A 16,658-nucleotide genomic window follows, 5' to 3' on the forward strand; every position below is an offset into this window, starting at 1 on the left:
TTAGTATTGTGATATTGTGCAAATTTTTGCTTTTCACAGTATTCCGTTCAGCACTTAGATATATGCTCTCTCACCTTCTGTCTTCTTTTTCCCTATACTTTTTGAGATTACAATAGTCAAAGAAGAACTTGGAGTGTTTGAGTCATGGGGTAGGATGTGAGAGACGAGAAACCAGGCCTGCGAGAAACTAAAGAAAAACAGAATGAGACAGAAAAAGTTGAGGCTGACCGAAGAAATGTCTCAAACACTCGCAAGACAAAACTATGAGTAACAGGGTGCATTCTGTGGAGATTGAAACTGATAAGGCTGCCCGAATAACACAAGATGCAGCTGGAGGAGGAAGCTCTGTGGAGACAGGACGGCCCTGATCTGGGGAACCTGGGTAAATATCAAGGGCCATGTGTCCGGTGAATGACCTTTGATTCATTATCCACAAATTGCAAATTAAAGTTAACATCCCTCAATATGGTAACAAGGGCTAACATGACCAGGCTAATTACATCATCCCATGAAAACACTTACCCCTGCCTTTACATAGGATACGTACCTATGTGGGTCGACCTAGAGGACGGACCCAAGGAAAGTGGGTATAAATCAAAGGGAGGAAGAAAGGGGAGGCCCTGGAGAGAGCAGGGAAGAAAAGAAGAGGGATGCAAGTGAAAAAGACAGCTGCCTCCTGGAACCTTTGCCAGCGGGATCAGCACAGGAACCCAGACCGGTGATCTGTACTCCCTCTATCTCCTTCTTTTTGTTTTTCCATTAAGAAATGTGAGGCATATTGTATTGCTTGCCACAATTTCCTACATACTTAACTAATTATCATGTGTTAAATTAGTACATTGTGTGTAGTTAATAAATGCTTGGACTTGGAGACTTGTTGTCTGTTCCATTAGAGATGTGCGAATCTGAGTCACCCGTCCCCTTGTCTGAGCAGGATGTGACACTTTGTTAAAGAGGCTCATCCCCAGCTCTCTGCACCCTCCTTTCAGGGAACTGTAGAGGGCGATGAGGTCTCCCCTCAGCCTCCTCTTCTCCAGACTAAACACCCCCAGTTCCCTCAGCCGCTCCTCGTACGACCTGTGCTCCAGACCCTGCACCAGCTTCGTTGCCCTTCTCTGGACACGCTCGAGTCATTCAATGTCCTTTTTGTAGTGAGGGGCCCAAAACTGAACACAGGAATCGAGGGGCAGCCTCACCAGTGCCGAGTCCAGGGCTCAGATCCCTTCCCTGTCCCTGCTGGCCACGCTATTGCTGACACAAGCCAGGATGCCATTGGCCGCCTTGGCCACCTGGGCACACTGCTGGCTCCTGGTCAGCCAGCTGTCAATCAACCCCCCCAGGTCCCTCTCTGACTGGCAGCTCTCCAGCCACTCCTCCCCAAGCCTGTAGCGCTGCTGGGGGTTGTTGTGGCCCAAGGGCAGCCCCCGGCATTTGCCCTTATGGAAACTCCCCCAGTTGGGCTCAGCCCATGGCTCCAGCCTGTCCAGGTCTCTCTGCAGAGCCTCCCCACCCTCGAGCAGATCAACACTCCCACCCAACTGGGTGTCAGCTGCAAACTGACTGAGGGTGCTCTCGATCCCCTGGTCTAGATCATCAATAAAGATGTTAAACAGGAGTGGCCCCAACACCGAGCCCTGGGAGACACCACTCGTGACCGGCCGCCAACTGGATTTAACTCCGTTCACCACAACTCTCTGGGCCCGGCCATCCAGACAGTTTTTTACCCAGTGAAGCGTGTGCCCATCCAAGCCATGAGCAGCCAGTTTTGCCAGGAGAGTGCTGTGGGAAATGGTGTCAAAGGACTTACTAAAGATGGTGTAAACAACATCCACAGCCTTTCCCTCATCCAATAAGCAGGTTGCCCTGTCATAGAAGGAGATCAGGTCTGTCAGGCAGGACCTGCCTTTCATAAACCCATGCTGACTGGGCCTGATCCCCTGGTTGTCCCACATGTGTTGTGTGATGGTACTAAGGATGAGCTGCTCCATCAGCTTCACAGGCACCGATGTCAAGTTGACAGGCCTGTAATTTCCTGGATCATCCTTCCAACCCCTCTTATAAATGGGCATCACACTGGCTTCCAATCTGTCAGGACCTCCCCAGTCAGCCAGGACTGCTGGTAAATGATGGAAAGTGGCCTGGAGAGCACCCCAGACAGCTCCTTCAGCACCCTCGGGTGTATCCCATCTGCTCCCATAGACTTGTGTGTGTCTGTGTGATGCAGTAGTTCACTGACTGTCTCCTCCTGGATTGCGGAGGGTCGTTCTCCCAGTCTCTGTCTTCTGGCTGAGGAGGCTGGATTCCCTCAGTACAACCAGTCTTGTTAAAGTCTGAGGCAAAGAAGGCATTGAGCACCTCAGCCTTTTTCTCATCACTCATTGCCATGTTTCCTCCTGCATCTAGCAGGGGATGGAGACTCTCCCTGGTCTGTCTTTTGCTGCTCACATACTTAGAGAAACATTTCTTGTTATCCTTAATTGCTGTAGCAGATTAATTTCCAGCTGGGCTTTAGACCTCCTGATTTCCACCCTGCATCGCCTCAGAGCATCTTTATAATCACTGTGAGTGGCTAGCCCCTTCTTCCAAAGGCCGTAAACCCTCCTTTTCTCCCTAAGTTGCAGCCAAAGCTCCCTGTTCAGCCAGGGTGGTCTTCTCTGCCACCGGCTTTTCTTACAGCACCTGGGGACAGCCTGCTCCTGTGCCATTAACACTTCCTTCCATCAGTTGGCACACTGCAGTAATGGGAGACATCCCATCATGTTTCCATGACAGCCACTATATCATAATTTTCCTGTTGCATCATGGCTTCAAGCTCCTCCTGTTTGTGCATTGGTATAGATGCACTTCAGATGGGCTGATGTCCCCAGAACCTTTTCAGATTTAGAGATCCTAATTCCAGCCTGACTTTTCACAGGTGATACCACAGTTACTGATCCATCAATATCCCTTGCATCTTTGTTGTGATGCATGTCTCCATCCTTTGCCTCCACCGAGATAACAGAGTGAGGGTCATTGCTGGCACAACAGCGCACAAACTGTGGCAATCTTCCCACAAATCTGTGGCTTATGCCTGGGAGTTCCAGTTTTGTCCACTTCCCTCTTCAAATCTAATTTAAAGCTCTCTCAATCAGCCCAGCTAACTCCTGCCCCAAGATACCTTTCCCCCTCCGGGACAGGTGCATCCCATCTGTTGCCAAAATTCTGGCATCCTGTACACTAACCCGTGATTGAAAAATCCAAAGCCCTACCAGTAACATCAGTCTCAGAGCCACAAGTTCATCTCTCGAGTTCTCCTGTAATCTTCTTCATCCATCCTCACAACTGAAGGGATGGAGAACACAGTTTGTGCTCCTGACCCCGTAACCAGTTTCCCTGAGGCCCTGAAACCTATCTTCACTGATTTTGGACTTCTCCTAGTATTATCATCATTACCTACCTGAAAAACCAAGAGAGTGTAGTAGGGTCTCACTAGAGTTGGGAGTTTTACTGTGAGGTCCTTTACCTGGGCCCCCTTCTGGGGTTCTTTTTAGAATTGGTTTTAATACCTCGTCTAGGATGACCCAGCCTTGGTGGACCTTCATCTTCCTCCTTATTTGGCTCATTTTCTTCATCGTTCTCTGCTTCATTCACAAGTTCCAGAGCCCCATATCTGTTGTGAAGAGGCATCATGGAAGTTGAGGGAGGTTGGAAGAGGATTTTCCTGCCTCCCTGAGCAGGGATCTGTTTCTAGCCTCCCCCATCTCTTAGGTCCCCTCCTTCTGCCTGGTAGCAAGAGGGTGAGGGATGGTCTGCCCCTTTTGGAGCCTCCATTTGCTCCTTTTGCTTCAAGGGTGCTAAGGTGCTACTACACCAGTCAATTTCCCTTTTGCACTCCCTAATACTTCTTAATCTTTCGACCTCTCCTTTGAGTTTAGCCACCAGGCTGAGCAGGTCATCCAGCTGATCACAGCGCACACAGGTGTTGTCACTGCTGCCCTCCAGCTGGATTGACAGGCTCAGGCACTCCTTGCAGCATGGGACCTGGACCACTGTATGTTTGCATGGCAACTCTCTCTGTGTCGATACGCATTTCTCATGGTCCCCAGCCTGCTCTGCTATACCACAGAATTTGAACAGAGATACAGAAAGTTTCAAGATTGATTCTTCCTGCAAGGCCAGGACAGAATGTGAAAATAAAGACAGGGCTAAGCAGATTAGATGTATTAAGTGATACGACTAAAATCCCAATTATGAGAAGAGCTGGCACAGATATAAAGCTGATTTTATTTGATGGAGGAAGCAAGTTAACTTTTTTAAAAATCTTTGTTGAGGGAAAACATACATGACAGGGTGGGGTAAGGTGAGGATATGTAACTGCAGATCACAGTTTTGGATCTGTGTGTGCACATTTGCTCAAAATCAGCACCTGCTAAGTCTGCTTTCACTGAGAATTGGAGAACCCTGTCTCTCAGTAAGAAACTGCAAACTAACAAACTAGACCTGGCTGTACAACAAAAGAGTACCAAATGTATATACACATCATCATAATTCTAGAAATAGCATTTGGCTTTCTTCTTTTCTAGGAGAAAGCCTGAGAGCTTATATTAGTGTGAATGAGTGTATTTTAAGGTCATATTGAAATACTGAATTAATGTTTAAGAAACTTGGTTCTTCTCCATTGTGCACATAATCCTTATGCACGTTAAAGACTATATAAAGTTACATATACAGTTCAAGATAAAGCAGTCTGGTTCTTTTTTTGACTAACATTCTTACCTTCTCTTCTTTAAGTTTTATATTAATTTAGATTGCAGTTAGTACAAGATAAACAATAAGAGGTCACTGACTTCAGGGCTATACCACTGAAATGTAATTGCCTGCCACAATAAAGTCCTAATGAGCAGAACTATTGTCAATGGGAGGTTGCCTTGGCAACAAAGTTATACCAGAAGATAATCATCCATGTGGTGGAAGGTGATGGCAGTCAGTTGCCTGACAGGTTTAAAAAGTATAAAAACTTTTCAATTGCTCAAGTTGAAGAGAAGCTTTCTATATCAGGAGTCTAGAGACAGAAGGGAAAATACTGATGTGCTGAACACAAAAGGATCTGGAAACTTCCAGAGAAATGCAGAGACAGAATAAGGACGTTTTGTTTAAACAGGTACATGTTTACATTGCCAGCCTTGCAAGTAAAAGTCCTTGTCTCATGTTCCCATTTTCCTACGGTGCCCAAGAACTATATTTGACTTAAATCATACTTTTAGGTTTACTTTTAAAGAAAACAATGCCTAAAGGTGGTCTTAAATTGTAGTGCAAGTGGGTGAGATCAAGGCTGGGTTCAGTAGACAGCAGGTCACTGAATTCCAGCTCTCAGGTAGGAAGCTAAAAAAAAAAAAAAAAAAATCCCCAAGACAAAACAAGAGCTGGAAGAATCAAAGGGAAAGTCATGACCTGAGTACAGGCTCCAGAGGCGGCTGATGCTTTTTAATCCAGGAGCTGGTTTCTCTGATGGTATATGGCAGGTGGACAAGAAGAAGAATAGCTATCAAGTCACAGAGTATTTTTACCTTTCTTAAGAAAAATGAACTTTCACATTTGCATTTTATGTGTGGACAGGAAAGGTTATATGCAACTACGTTTGTCTCCCCTACTTCAGAAACATTTGACCTGCTGGCCAGTTTCAATCAAATTGACAAATGCCTTGAAAGCTTGAAGACATGATCCTACTCATGTGTTAGTAATTGGATATTAAATATTCAGATGTCCACACACTTCTAACAAGGTCGCTACACAAGACTGTAAAATTAAGTTGTTGTCAAACAAGAAAGAAAGTGTTCATACATTAAAAGGACAAAAAAAATATAGAAGAGTATCTGTGTTGATCACTAAATTACTAAGTGGTCTTGAAAAATAAGAGTTTGCTAGAGATGTAAAATTTTTCAGGATAGCTTTTAGTGGTAAAAAATAAAATTGTCTGCAACAAATTGCAGAAATCTGTTGTGTCACTGAATAATAAAATGGCAAATGAAATTCAGTCTGCATACACACACAGAGGGTAAAACACTACAAAGCATACACACACCTGATGTTGTCTTTGACATTAACCACTAAGACAGACAAACTGGACTAACTGTGAACAGTTACCTGAAAGCACTCATATTCAACAGAAGAAAAGGCATGAGAGACTATAAATACAGAAATAAAGAAAGAAATAGAAAACAACTTAATATCCTCTGTGAATCTATGGTGTGATCATCTCTTGAAGTTTTCATTTAGTATATGACAGAAATAAAATTTATAGTAAAACTATAAAGACCACGGAGAAGAGAGAGAAGCACAAAAAGTGTATGAAGGTAAGGCTTCTGTAAGTACAGATATTTTTCTGCTTGGAAAAGGAGTGATTGCATACAGAGACAGAAAACAGTTTTGAAACAGGTGATGGGGAAAAAGTGAATAAAGAATGATTTGACACCATTCTCATAATCAAAGAAATAAGTGGAAGTGAATTAAAAAAAATATCTTTTGTTAAATCAAAGGAGGATTTTATTTTTTTTTCACACTGCATAAAGCAATTGCAAAAAAATCACTGTCATGGTATGTTTTAAAAATTGTATTTTAAAACAATTAGATACATACCTAATAATATTCAATGGGCATTTAGAAAACATTTATAACAGATAGAGATATAATAAAGCTTCTGAGTAGTGGAAGATGGGAGGGTATACACCTTCCCCAGTCTTTCGCTCTCACTATAAATGTTTGTTGTTGTCCACTTAACCTAACCTGGTTCAAGGATATTTATAGTCCAAACCATGCTTCGTATAAAAAAAGACCAGACCATTGGGACAGTGAGAGGTCTTACGTTTATGCTGAAGAAAAGAAAAATTGTCTTCTTAATATCATGAACTCAATATGGAAAAGAGATGTTAGTATTGCCATAAAAATAAAAATATTCCTAGCCATGAAAAATTATATCTACTTTCAGTAGACGTATTTTGAGTCTTTTGCCTCAGGTGGCTTAAGGCTTTGATTGAGACCAGAGTAGTGATAATATCTTTCTTGTATAGATTTTCCAGTGTCTGTTGAGAAATGCACTCCTGTTTCAACTTTAATTGATTTTTTTAAAATAAATAAATACAAATCACAAGACAACACTACTGAAAAAAAGATTTAAATCATTCTCTTATTCAGGGAATCAAAATCTCTGATTGAGTCTAGGTAAAAAATGGAAACACAGGAAAAAACTACAGCTGCATTTTTGAACATTTCTTAAATTTCAGTGACTGATGGCCAGACAAAAACCATTATTATATGTAACCCATTTTCCTCATCTTTTCTCTCTCTCACTTTTTTTTTTTTTTTTTTCTTCTGGTGGGAGGTGATGGTGTTCCAATTTCCATAACCAAACTTTTATCATAACATGTCCCTATAGTTAGACCTCTACTTCTCCATTTGGATTAAAGACAAAACCTGTGCTTCTGCAGTTCTTCATAAGCTTCAATAAGATTCTTGAGTCCTCAGCACTTCTGGAAAATTACATGTTTCTTATTGAAATATACATCAGATTACTTTTTTTAAACAAAAGCCTCTTGATCAAAAGCCAATAACAAGCTACATAAATGATACCAACAAAAAAAATGTAAAACAAAGATGTCTGTTACCATATCGGTCAATAGAGTATATGAGGTCCAACATGGTATACATGTCAAAAAAAAATTAACACTAAGTCAGAAAGAGGGAAAAAAACTTCAACCCTCCTTGAAAGAAAGGATATAAATCACTGGTCAAGTACATGTAATAATACTTGGTCTAATTAAGACACATTTACATTTTCCAGAAAAACGAAAAAAATGTTTATTTTGAGAAAAGGAAGTCTCCTGGATTAAGAAAGATTAAAATTCAAGGAGGAAGAGACACATTTTTCTGGACCCACCTGCAGGGCTTCAGTAAGAGAGACATAGGCCAGTAGGCTCCACCAGCAATGGGTGCTCTCTATTGAAGTTTGTCTAACAGATGCAACCTGAGAAATGTGCTATCTACCAAGAAAGAAAATCTTCTCATAAAAAGAAAACAAATTATCTGGAAAAAGACAAGCAATCATTCTGATTTAACACCAGGGTTCAAACCACAGCTCTAGTCTCTCATCCTCTCTCCCTTGCACTGGCTGTGGTACTCATCAGCCCCTTCACTGGGCTTATCTGCATCAAACTAACAGATACTGCCAAGAAGCAAGGGGTAACAGGAACTAGGAAAAAGAACTATTTTCAGCAGTGAGACGGGAAATCAACTCACCAGTATTATCAAATTATGTCAGTTTTGTTCTTTGATTTTTCCTATACATTTTGTAAATCTTTGTAACTGTTTTGAACTCTATATAGTAGATTATATGCTTTAATTTGCATTTATTTTCTATGGAAAGTCTTAAGATACCTTGGTAACACTAAAGGTTTCCTCACACAAGAAACTCATTTTAAGACTCATTTTAAGTACATCAGCCTACTCGTGAGCTGGCAATACAGCAGTCAGCTAAGAGGTACTTAACAAAAAGGCTTCCTGGCAGGAGAAAATATTAAGCTTTACACCTGAACTCTAAACATTCACAAGGCACTTGCCACCATGTATTTAAAATTGAAAAGTAATATACATTGCTGACACACTTTTTTTAATTTTCTTTTTTTGTTTGTTTTCTGAAGAAGTTTTTAGCTATGGAACTTGTGTCAAGTGTCTCTTCTACAAATTATGTACTACTACAGAGATACTTACACAGAGAAATCACTGCACCGAAGACAGCACAAAAAGGTAATTTATGTAAGAACATCAGATCAGAAGTAAAACACTGTAATGAAAAATACATGCACTCCATTCTAGATGAAAAAATAAAGTACTTATATGCCAATGAAAATTCTTATCCTATTTGAAACAGCAGTCAGTATAACACCATGCTATCTTGTATCAAGATGATTTGATGGGATTCTTAAAGACTTTCTTCCAGCTCCAAACTGCCCTGAAATCAAATGTACTTTTGAATTTAATATTTGAGAGATTTAAAAATACTGATAGTTCAAACTAAACACTGTTCTGCTTTAAGACTGGTATACAACCACTGATGTTGAAGACTTGTATTGACATTTCTAGTCAAGGATGAAGAACTTAGAATGGATGCCATCACTGTAATGGCATTGCAATGGCATGGCTTCCTCTCCCACAGCAGAGATATATGCAGCTACACAAATATAGTGGATCTTAAAAGTGTCCTAACGACAGCAAATATTTTAAGAAATTAAATAAACCAAAAGAAAAATTTGCTGCAAACTTAAAAAAAATGTGTTAAGCTGAAGCAAGGATACTTTCTGTGGTTTTGATGGTAAACATTTAAAGTATTTATCTAGAGTAGACAGTACAGGTGCTGAGCATGGAGACAAACCCCACCATTTTTAATATAATAAATCTTTTAAGTCAGAAGCTAACAGAAGCCAGTTTCAACTACACAAAGCAATCTTCAAATTAGTGTCAAAACACCCCTCTGGCAAGGAACAAATATAAAACTGACTTGCATTTCGTAAGTCCACAGAAATATGTTAAACATACATATATCCTGAATAATTCAGCCATCATGCTATCTCATTTTACCAATCCTTTATGCCAAAAAAAGATGACAAAATGTAAAATAAAAAGGTAAGAAAAAAACTGAGATCTTATGTTAAACTATTTTGGTTTGTGGAATCTTTCACAGGGTAAAAAACTCTGAACATTCATATTAATCAGTTTTACAGATTTAAAATTTGAGTGTCTTGGGCATAACATAACAGGTAATTTCTATTTTGAAAGAATTTACAAGGTATTTACAGCATTCATCTTAAAAAAAACCCCAAACAAACAACAATAATAAAACCTGAATCAAATGAAAAAGTGAGATAATTCACTCTTATTAAAATGCAATTCAGGTTAAAGAATAAACAAAACTAAGTATTTATGCTAGAAGCTCTCACAACATATACTTTGTAAGCACGATGCATAGGGTCTTTAATTTTTCTTCTTTACAAAGTTCTGCTCCAGAAGACAGTGACATATTTTAGTGGATTTCCATAAATTAAGTCACAGAATACCAGAGTATTTACTGAAGTAAGGACTTGGGAACCTTTCTAAATTTCTCTTCTCCTCGACTCTAACTAGTTCAAGTACAGGCATTTTGGATTATGATCAATGATTTACTTCACAGAGCCTAACAAATGACTGATGAATCCTAAATTAAACTAGACAGAAAATATGATACCTGCCAGAGTACCTCTGCTACTGTACATACGGAAACAGAGGTGGACATCATTTAAGTGTCCAATCCTATTCTCACTGAAGTCAATGGAAGAACTGCAAGAAATTTTGAGAGACAAAATCAGGTTCTAACAACTCCAGACAAGTTATCTATCACACTAGGAAATATATAACAGCAGACTATTTAAGTGTGCTGTCATTTCTCTGAAAACCCCCTGTTGCAGGTCATGACAAAACAGGACCTGCTCTGAGAATGAGCAATCTGGAATTTAAGATGGAGACAGCACAATATTTATCTTTCCACTGCAAACAGAGGAAAACATGTAGCTCAGCAAGACAAGGCTTTGATGGGGAGAGATGAGGACAAAGGAGATGAAACGTTTTTTTATGTGAAAACATCATCATCAGGATCCTCTCTTTCAAAAGAGGCCACTGATCTCTAATCCTTGGGAGGGGAGGGAAGACATCCACCATCATCCTGGATTTCCGCAGGAAACATGAGAGTCAGAACACATCCCCGGCGCAGACATGAAGGAATCCTACTGTCCCGCCTGTCTTCCCATTCCTTCCACATGAAGGAACCTGACTGTGCCACCTAGCCTGACCCTTCTCTGGCACAACTCCTTTGCTGTTCCAGAATCACGCCACCACTGGGACTACAGCTGCCTGTAACAGTGCTTGCAAGATGCCCCATCCCTTCCCAAGAGCTGTAATGTAGGTAGAGTCTGAGCAAAAGGCTCACACTGGCAATGCGAGGATGCCTGTGGTCCCTCCTGTGGCTAATATTACATTGCAACATGATTAGTTCACCTTGTCTTTGAACTTACATTGCAGTTAAAGCTATTTCTGTTTACAGTAGTTGGAAAGTATTGAAGGCGGGGGGCAGGGGAGTCAGTACACGTACATCCTGAGTAACCACTAAAATAGCAGCAGGCATAGGTGTGGAAATCTTAAGTAGAAACCTCATGTTTTCTTCCTTTCCTGCTTTAGGAGGCAGGAGGTAGCAAAAGCAAGCCTGATAACAGCATAATCAGCCTTCAAGTACAGTGAGGAAAGCATCTATACAAGGCCTTAGATTAGTAGGATTAGTACCTACAGTCCTTCCATCTGTATCTGGATTCTAAATTTCTCTCAAAAATAAGATCACCTATTATATTTCTGCCATTACTGATTTTACATCTCCTTCAAATCCAGTACCACAGGTCCATCCGCAGCTAGAACCTTTGAAAAAACTATTTACCAAAGTCTCTCTAAATGACATTTTGGCCTATAGCAGGCTTTACAGTTAAAAATATGTGAATCAGAAGATAAAACTAACTGAACAAATACCAACTCTAAAGTGTTCTCCATTTGGAAAGCAGCACTGCTAATACAGCTGTAAATGATTAAGTTAAAAATCATATTCAACAGAATGACTTAGTGACAAGTTATTTGTGTAAAAATCTATAATGTTATTGCTTAACACTTTAGAAAAACTTTGCACAAACTTTACCAGCTCTTGTAGGTTCACTGCATTTATTATCTACATTATCAGGCTGGTAAGATCCATATTATAGGTTGATAACAAGTTTGGTATAAGCACAACTGAAATCTGATAAGCAACTTGTGGAATCGATCAAGGTTGTTTCAGAAAAAGGATTGGTAGTATAGGTGATTGTCCAGATTAAGGTATGCTTTAAATACACTGTTCACCAAGAAATGCATAGAGAACAGTCTGCTAAATAATGAAACTAGAAAACAGTACAGATCTGCTGCGCCTGCTGAATCAAAATAGAGAATCACTCCTTAAACACGTTTAATATACAAAATTAATCTCACTCTATGTATAAGAATCCCATTTAAGTATAAAAAAAACATTTAAAAGATACATTTGAAAATACCATGTAAATACAATAGAGAATTACTGTAATATAGGAGAATATGCTAAAAACCAGTTACATTGAAGTGTAACTTGAGAGATGCTTACAGACTAGCAATGAGAAAAGGGTTCCTTTCAGCATGGCAATAGTTTGAGAAAGTAACCACATGCTTGGCCTTCAAAATAAATTTCTCAACATTATCGTAGAATCGTATCTCACAGATGAGCTCAAAGGGAAATATTGGCAAAAACTTCTATTTCTTGGGCACATATGGGTGGCTGGCTGGATTAAGGAAGAGCGTTTACATGATTTTAGCACATTGATGAGACTAATGATCAAGTACCAAATGCAGTGCTAGAGTTAGCATGGTAAAAACTGCTTCAGGAATTAGAAACAATGCAGTATTAGTGAAAAAAAGTATTAAAAATGAGAGAAATAAGCTGCAGCAAAATATTTCAATACCTCAGTCTTTCAGTTTATCAGAAGTATCTTACAAAGAATAATTTCCACTGAAAAAAATACCAGGTAAAAACAGATATTAAAATTAATAACAAATGTTGTGGTGAGACATAGGAGGTAAAAGGACCCTAAGATGGAAGCAACAGACAATTTCAATTCAGAAATTTGTTGAAGATGAATAACCAAATAAACCCTGCATGGATACCACTTCTTAGGACAGATTAACTGTAGAAGTAATAGATCTCTCATTTCTTAACATTTAGTTATCAGATTTGGATAACATTCTACAAAACACAGTTCACTGAAACAACTTATTGGTCTCATTAAATGAACAGCAAGCAATTCTTAATCCTCTGTTAAAGGTTTGGGTAGATGATCTAAGTGGACATTCTGTTATTAAAGTGTATGAAACATAACAAGTAGATGTAAAGACATTGATATTTAAAGATGTTACATCTCTTTATGAGACAAATTATGAGTTATTTTCATATTTACTAAACTAATTCAGTTGAAAATTCTTGTGGAATTTAAAGTATTTTTACTTTTTTTCCTTTTTATTTTTTTTCATTAACTTCAACCAAGAAATAAGGATATATTGTTTAAATATGTAGTCAAAAATCGCAACCAGAAGTAACTGGAACATCAAGCAACGGAATTAAGAACGGGTAAACAGTTTTGTTCTGAGATCAATTCCTTCACTTAACAGTCATGCAAGAAAATAAATTCCTCAATTAGAGGTCACTAACATAAGGAGTTTTGTCTGGACAAACCATAAGACAGAAGACATGACAGAAGGATGAATGCCAAGAACCGGAGACTGGAAGCTAGTATTGAATAGTTAAGCAGATGGGCAGTAAGAAGCCTGGAGCTCAGAATCGATGGAGGGCATTGATTAAGCACAATTCAATGTTTTGCTTCTCTGATGAGACAGAAAGGAATATTGACATTAGTCCATGCTTTCAATGAGTGTTCTTTTTAGTACTATAAACTGTCATGACATCAAGTGCTTGGTTTTGAAGGGCAAGAAGATCGAAGACATTAAATGTTTCTAAGTGGTCATGATCACAGAAGGCTCTTTATCTTAGTATAATGATTCTCAGATGACACTAAAAAAGGTTCAAGAAAAAACACACAGAAACATACTGGCGTGTCCAAATCACAATATCAGAGTTATGAAGGTTTAAAAGAAGTACTTACTTGGTATGTGTCCCATAACCTGATGGTACACCGTAAAGGGACTTCTCTCATCAGCAAGTTATTCATCCAACGGAAAGCAAATTGCAAGTATTTCACCTCGTGCTGATCCAAGTGCCTATGAACTTGTTCTGAAACCAGAATAAACAGACATTTTACTGCAACTTTTCTGAAGTTCTTAAGTATCAAATGCACTATCTAAAAAAAATAAAATACTCCTCTGATTGCAAGCAAATAAAACGTGGTGGTGCATACAAACTCTTACAACTGAATGAAAAACTCTGAAATAGAAATGACTAGTTAAACATTACACTGGATTTATTTTTCTGCCTCTAAATAGCTTAAACAACTGCTCTCAGTTGTGCTATATTAAGAAAAGATTAAGGTCAGAGTTTTACAATATACCACAAAAAATACACAAAGTTATAAAGTGAAATGATTAGATACATACATCCTCACTAATTTCTTAGCCTACAAATTATTTGGGGCAAGACTACAAGAAACAAGGTTTGCAAATAACATAATGGCTTCCAAAAATAAAGTGTTGGTAATAAAAAGAAGACAACATTAAATTAACAAGGCAAAGAAAGATAAGGAAGTATATGTAAAGGTTACATTCACTTAAGACCAAAGAAAGTGAAACAAATGTGTAGAAAATACAGTTAGCAAATTTAAGTAAATTGCAACTTAAATAATTTTTTAGTATAATAAATACAAATAAAAACCAGTACAAATCAATGGTTTCTAAAGCAGTACTCATACACACTGTGTTTATTGTAGCACATTTATTATTTGAAAGCTGTGATAATCACTTGCATAGGTTATTGCTAGAGCTAATAGAACTAATGTACTACATGGCTTTTATATATTTAGCAGAATTTCCTCCAAAAAGGATCACAGACATTCTGTTAATAGGTTTCAGCTAACAGGCTCAAGTATGACATTGGCATGGTATAAATTACAAATACTGCAGAAATAGTCTTATTTTGGATAAACATATGTCAAGAAGTCTTTGTTAAAGCCTAAATAAGACATTCCTACCGTCTTTCCTTATACAAATACATTCTTGGGAGATTTTGCTACCCAGATCTTCCTTCATCCACATTCACAGAAATGTATTATCAGCTAAAACAATGAGTACATACTGATCTTACAAAGTTCACATTTCACAGAAAGATCTAAAAAGGCACTAAAATACTAAATAAACAAAACAAAAAAAAATCCCAAGAGTGTGATAGCTCTGTTACAGGAAACATTATCTAAAGATTAAGGTAACAGAAGTTAAATTATACTGAAATATAATATAGACCAAAGTTATTAAACTCCTTTTTTTCTAAAGACATATTTCTTGGCTATATAAAAGCGTCAGCCAATATGATACAGTTGTTTCAATATGGAAGCAAGTAGTATAAATTTTTTTAGATTCTAAAAACCATCAACAGTGAGCTTTTTTAAAAATAAGCCCAGTCACGACACCTATCACAACATCCTGTCCCCAGTGGCGTCTAAATACTAATACCCAAGGAAATATATAAAACACTGGTATTTCTCCATGGCAGTTCTCAACCTCTATCTATCTGTGGTTGAAGCACTCTTCAGTAGACCTGTTCTCTATGTTCCTAAAGTCATATTCTTCTGTAATATAAATACAGATAAGTATATAAAACTGTATGCACATCTTAAAACAATCTGTTACCTCTCCTGGGAACTTTTTAAAGTTGTAGCTATATATAAAGATGTGTGAATCTTTAAATGATCCATTTCATTTCTATGTGTAACACTAACCACCTAATTAGATACTTCTGCTATACAACAGACTCAACTGCTACTATGGGATGTGAAAAGGTAGAGAATGAGGGTGGAGCGATATGATCTTGTGCTCTTTTAAGGAATCTCATCAAGTCCTGAATAATCCCTCTCCTCTGTCACTATGTGTACAGGAAAAGTACTACAGCATTACCACTGTATATTGTGCCTACATATTGTCAATATCTCTAAAATTACATAAGAACTTTGTGATAGATTTTCCACTACCCATAAATAGTCTCTGTTTCCAGTATCAAGACCCTGTGACTAATCTTCCTTCCTCTAGAAACCTAATATCTTCCCATCACCTTCATACCCTTCTTTCCCAGGCATTCTGCAAAACTCATCAGCTGCCCCAGCTGGGAGACAGACAACAGTCAATATCAAGGCTAGTTCTGAGCTCTGCATAAAGTGAGCAACCTATGCAAGTGCAATGAGTATCTAACCAGTAATCCAAACACAACAGCTAACTGTGGGGCTTGCTCTGCAGCCCTTCCTCAGCAGCACTGCTCATATGTGATACTTTTTTATTTATTTATAAATAGAAACAAATGAGCTTTATAAAAGTCGTGGAATTCTGCACAGTGGACACTTTTCCCCCTCTGTAAAATGCTGATGAAGCAAGTCGTCAGCTTGAAAAGTTACTGAAAAGAGAAGACTGATGTGGTAACCATATATGTTCTGCAACCATAGAGAACTAGGCTTAAAAAGTAAACGGGGCAGTTTAAATGTACAAGTCCACATTTTGGAAGATGGTATAAGCTTCAGAAGCCTCTGTATTTTCATTTTCCACACAGAGGTCTTGAATGCCTGTAATTTCTAAACAGTTGAGTAGAATTAGAATAGAGGAGAGGGGAAGGGGCGAGGAAGGGAAGAGAGAAAAAGAGAGAGAGAAAGAGAGAGAGAAAGAGAGAGAGAGAGAGAGAGAGAAAGAGAGAGAGAGAGAAAGAGAGAGAGAAAGAGAGAGAGAAAGAGAGAAAGAGAGAGAGAGAAAGAGAGAGAAAGAGAGAGAAAGAGAGAGAAAGAGAGAGAGAGAGAAAGAGAGAGAAAGAGAGAGAAAGAGAGAGAGAAAGAGAGAGAGAAAGAGAGAGA

At 38.6% G+C, this 16,658-nt stretch overlaps 1 protein-coding gene across 1 annotated transcript in view; it reads right to left on the reverse strand.

Moving 5' to 3' along the window:
• The window catches only part of TBC1D22A (TBC1 domain family member 22A), a 210,441-nt gene that overhangs the window by 78,168 nt on the left and 115,615 nt on the right, over positions 1–16,658 (reverse strand). The window contains exon 11 of the mRNA XM_026868331.1: positions 13,764–13,891. Coding sequence (XP_026724132.1) covers positions 13,764–13,891 — 128 coding nt within the window. The remainder of the gene's footprint in view (positions 1–13,763; positions 13,892–16,658) is intronic.

The sequence above is a fragment of the Athene cunicularia genome (assembly GCF_003259725.1).
Source record: "Athene cunicularia isolate RWA chromosome 1 unlocalized genomic scaffold, athCun1 chr1_part2, whole genome shotgun sequence".
In the NCBI taxonomy this organism is placed as follows: domain Eukaryota; kingdom Metazoa; phylum Chordata; class Aves; order Strigiformes; family Strigidae; genus Athene; species Athene cunicularia.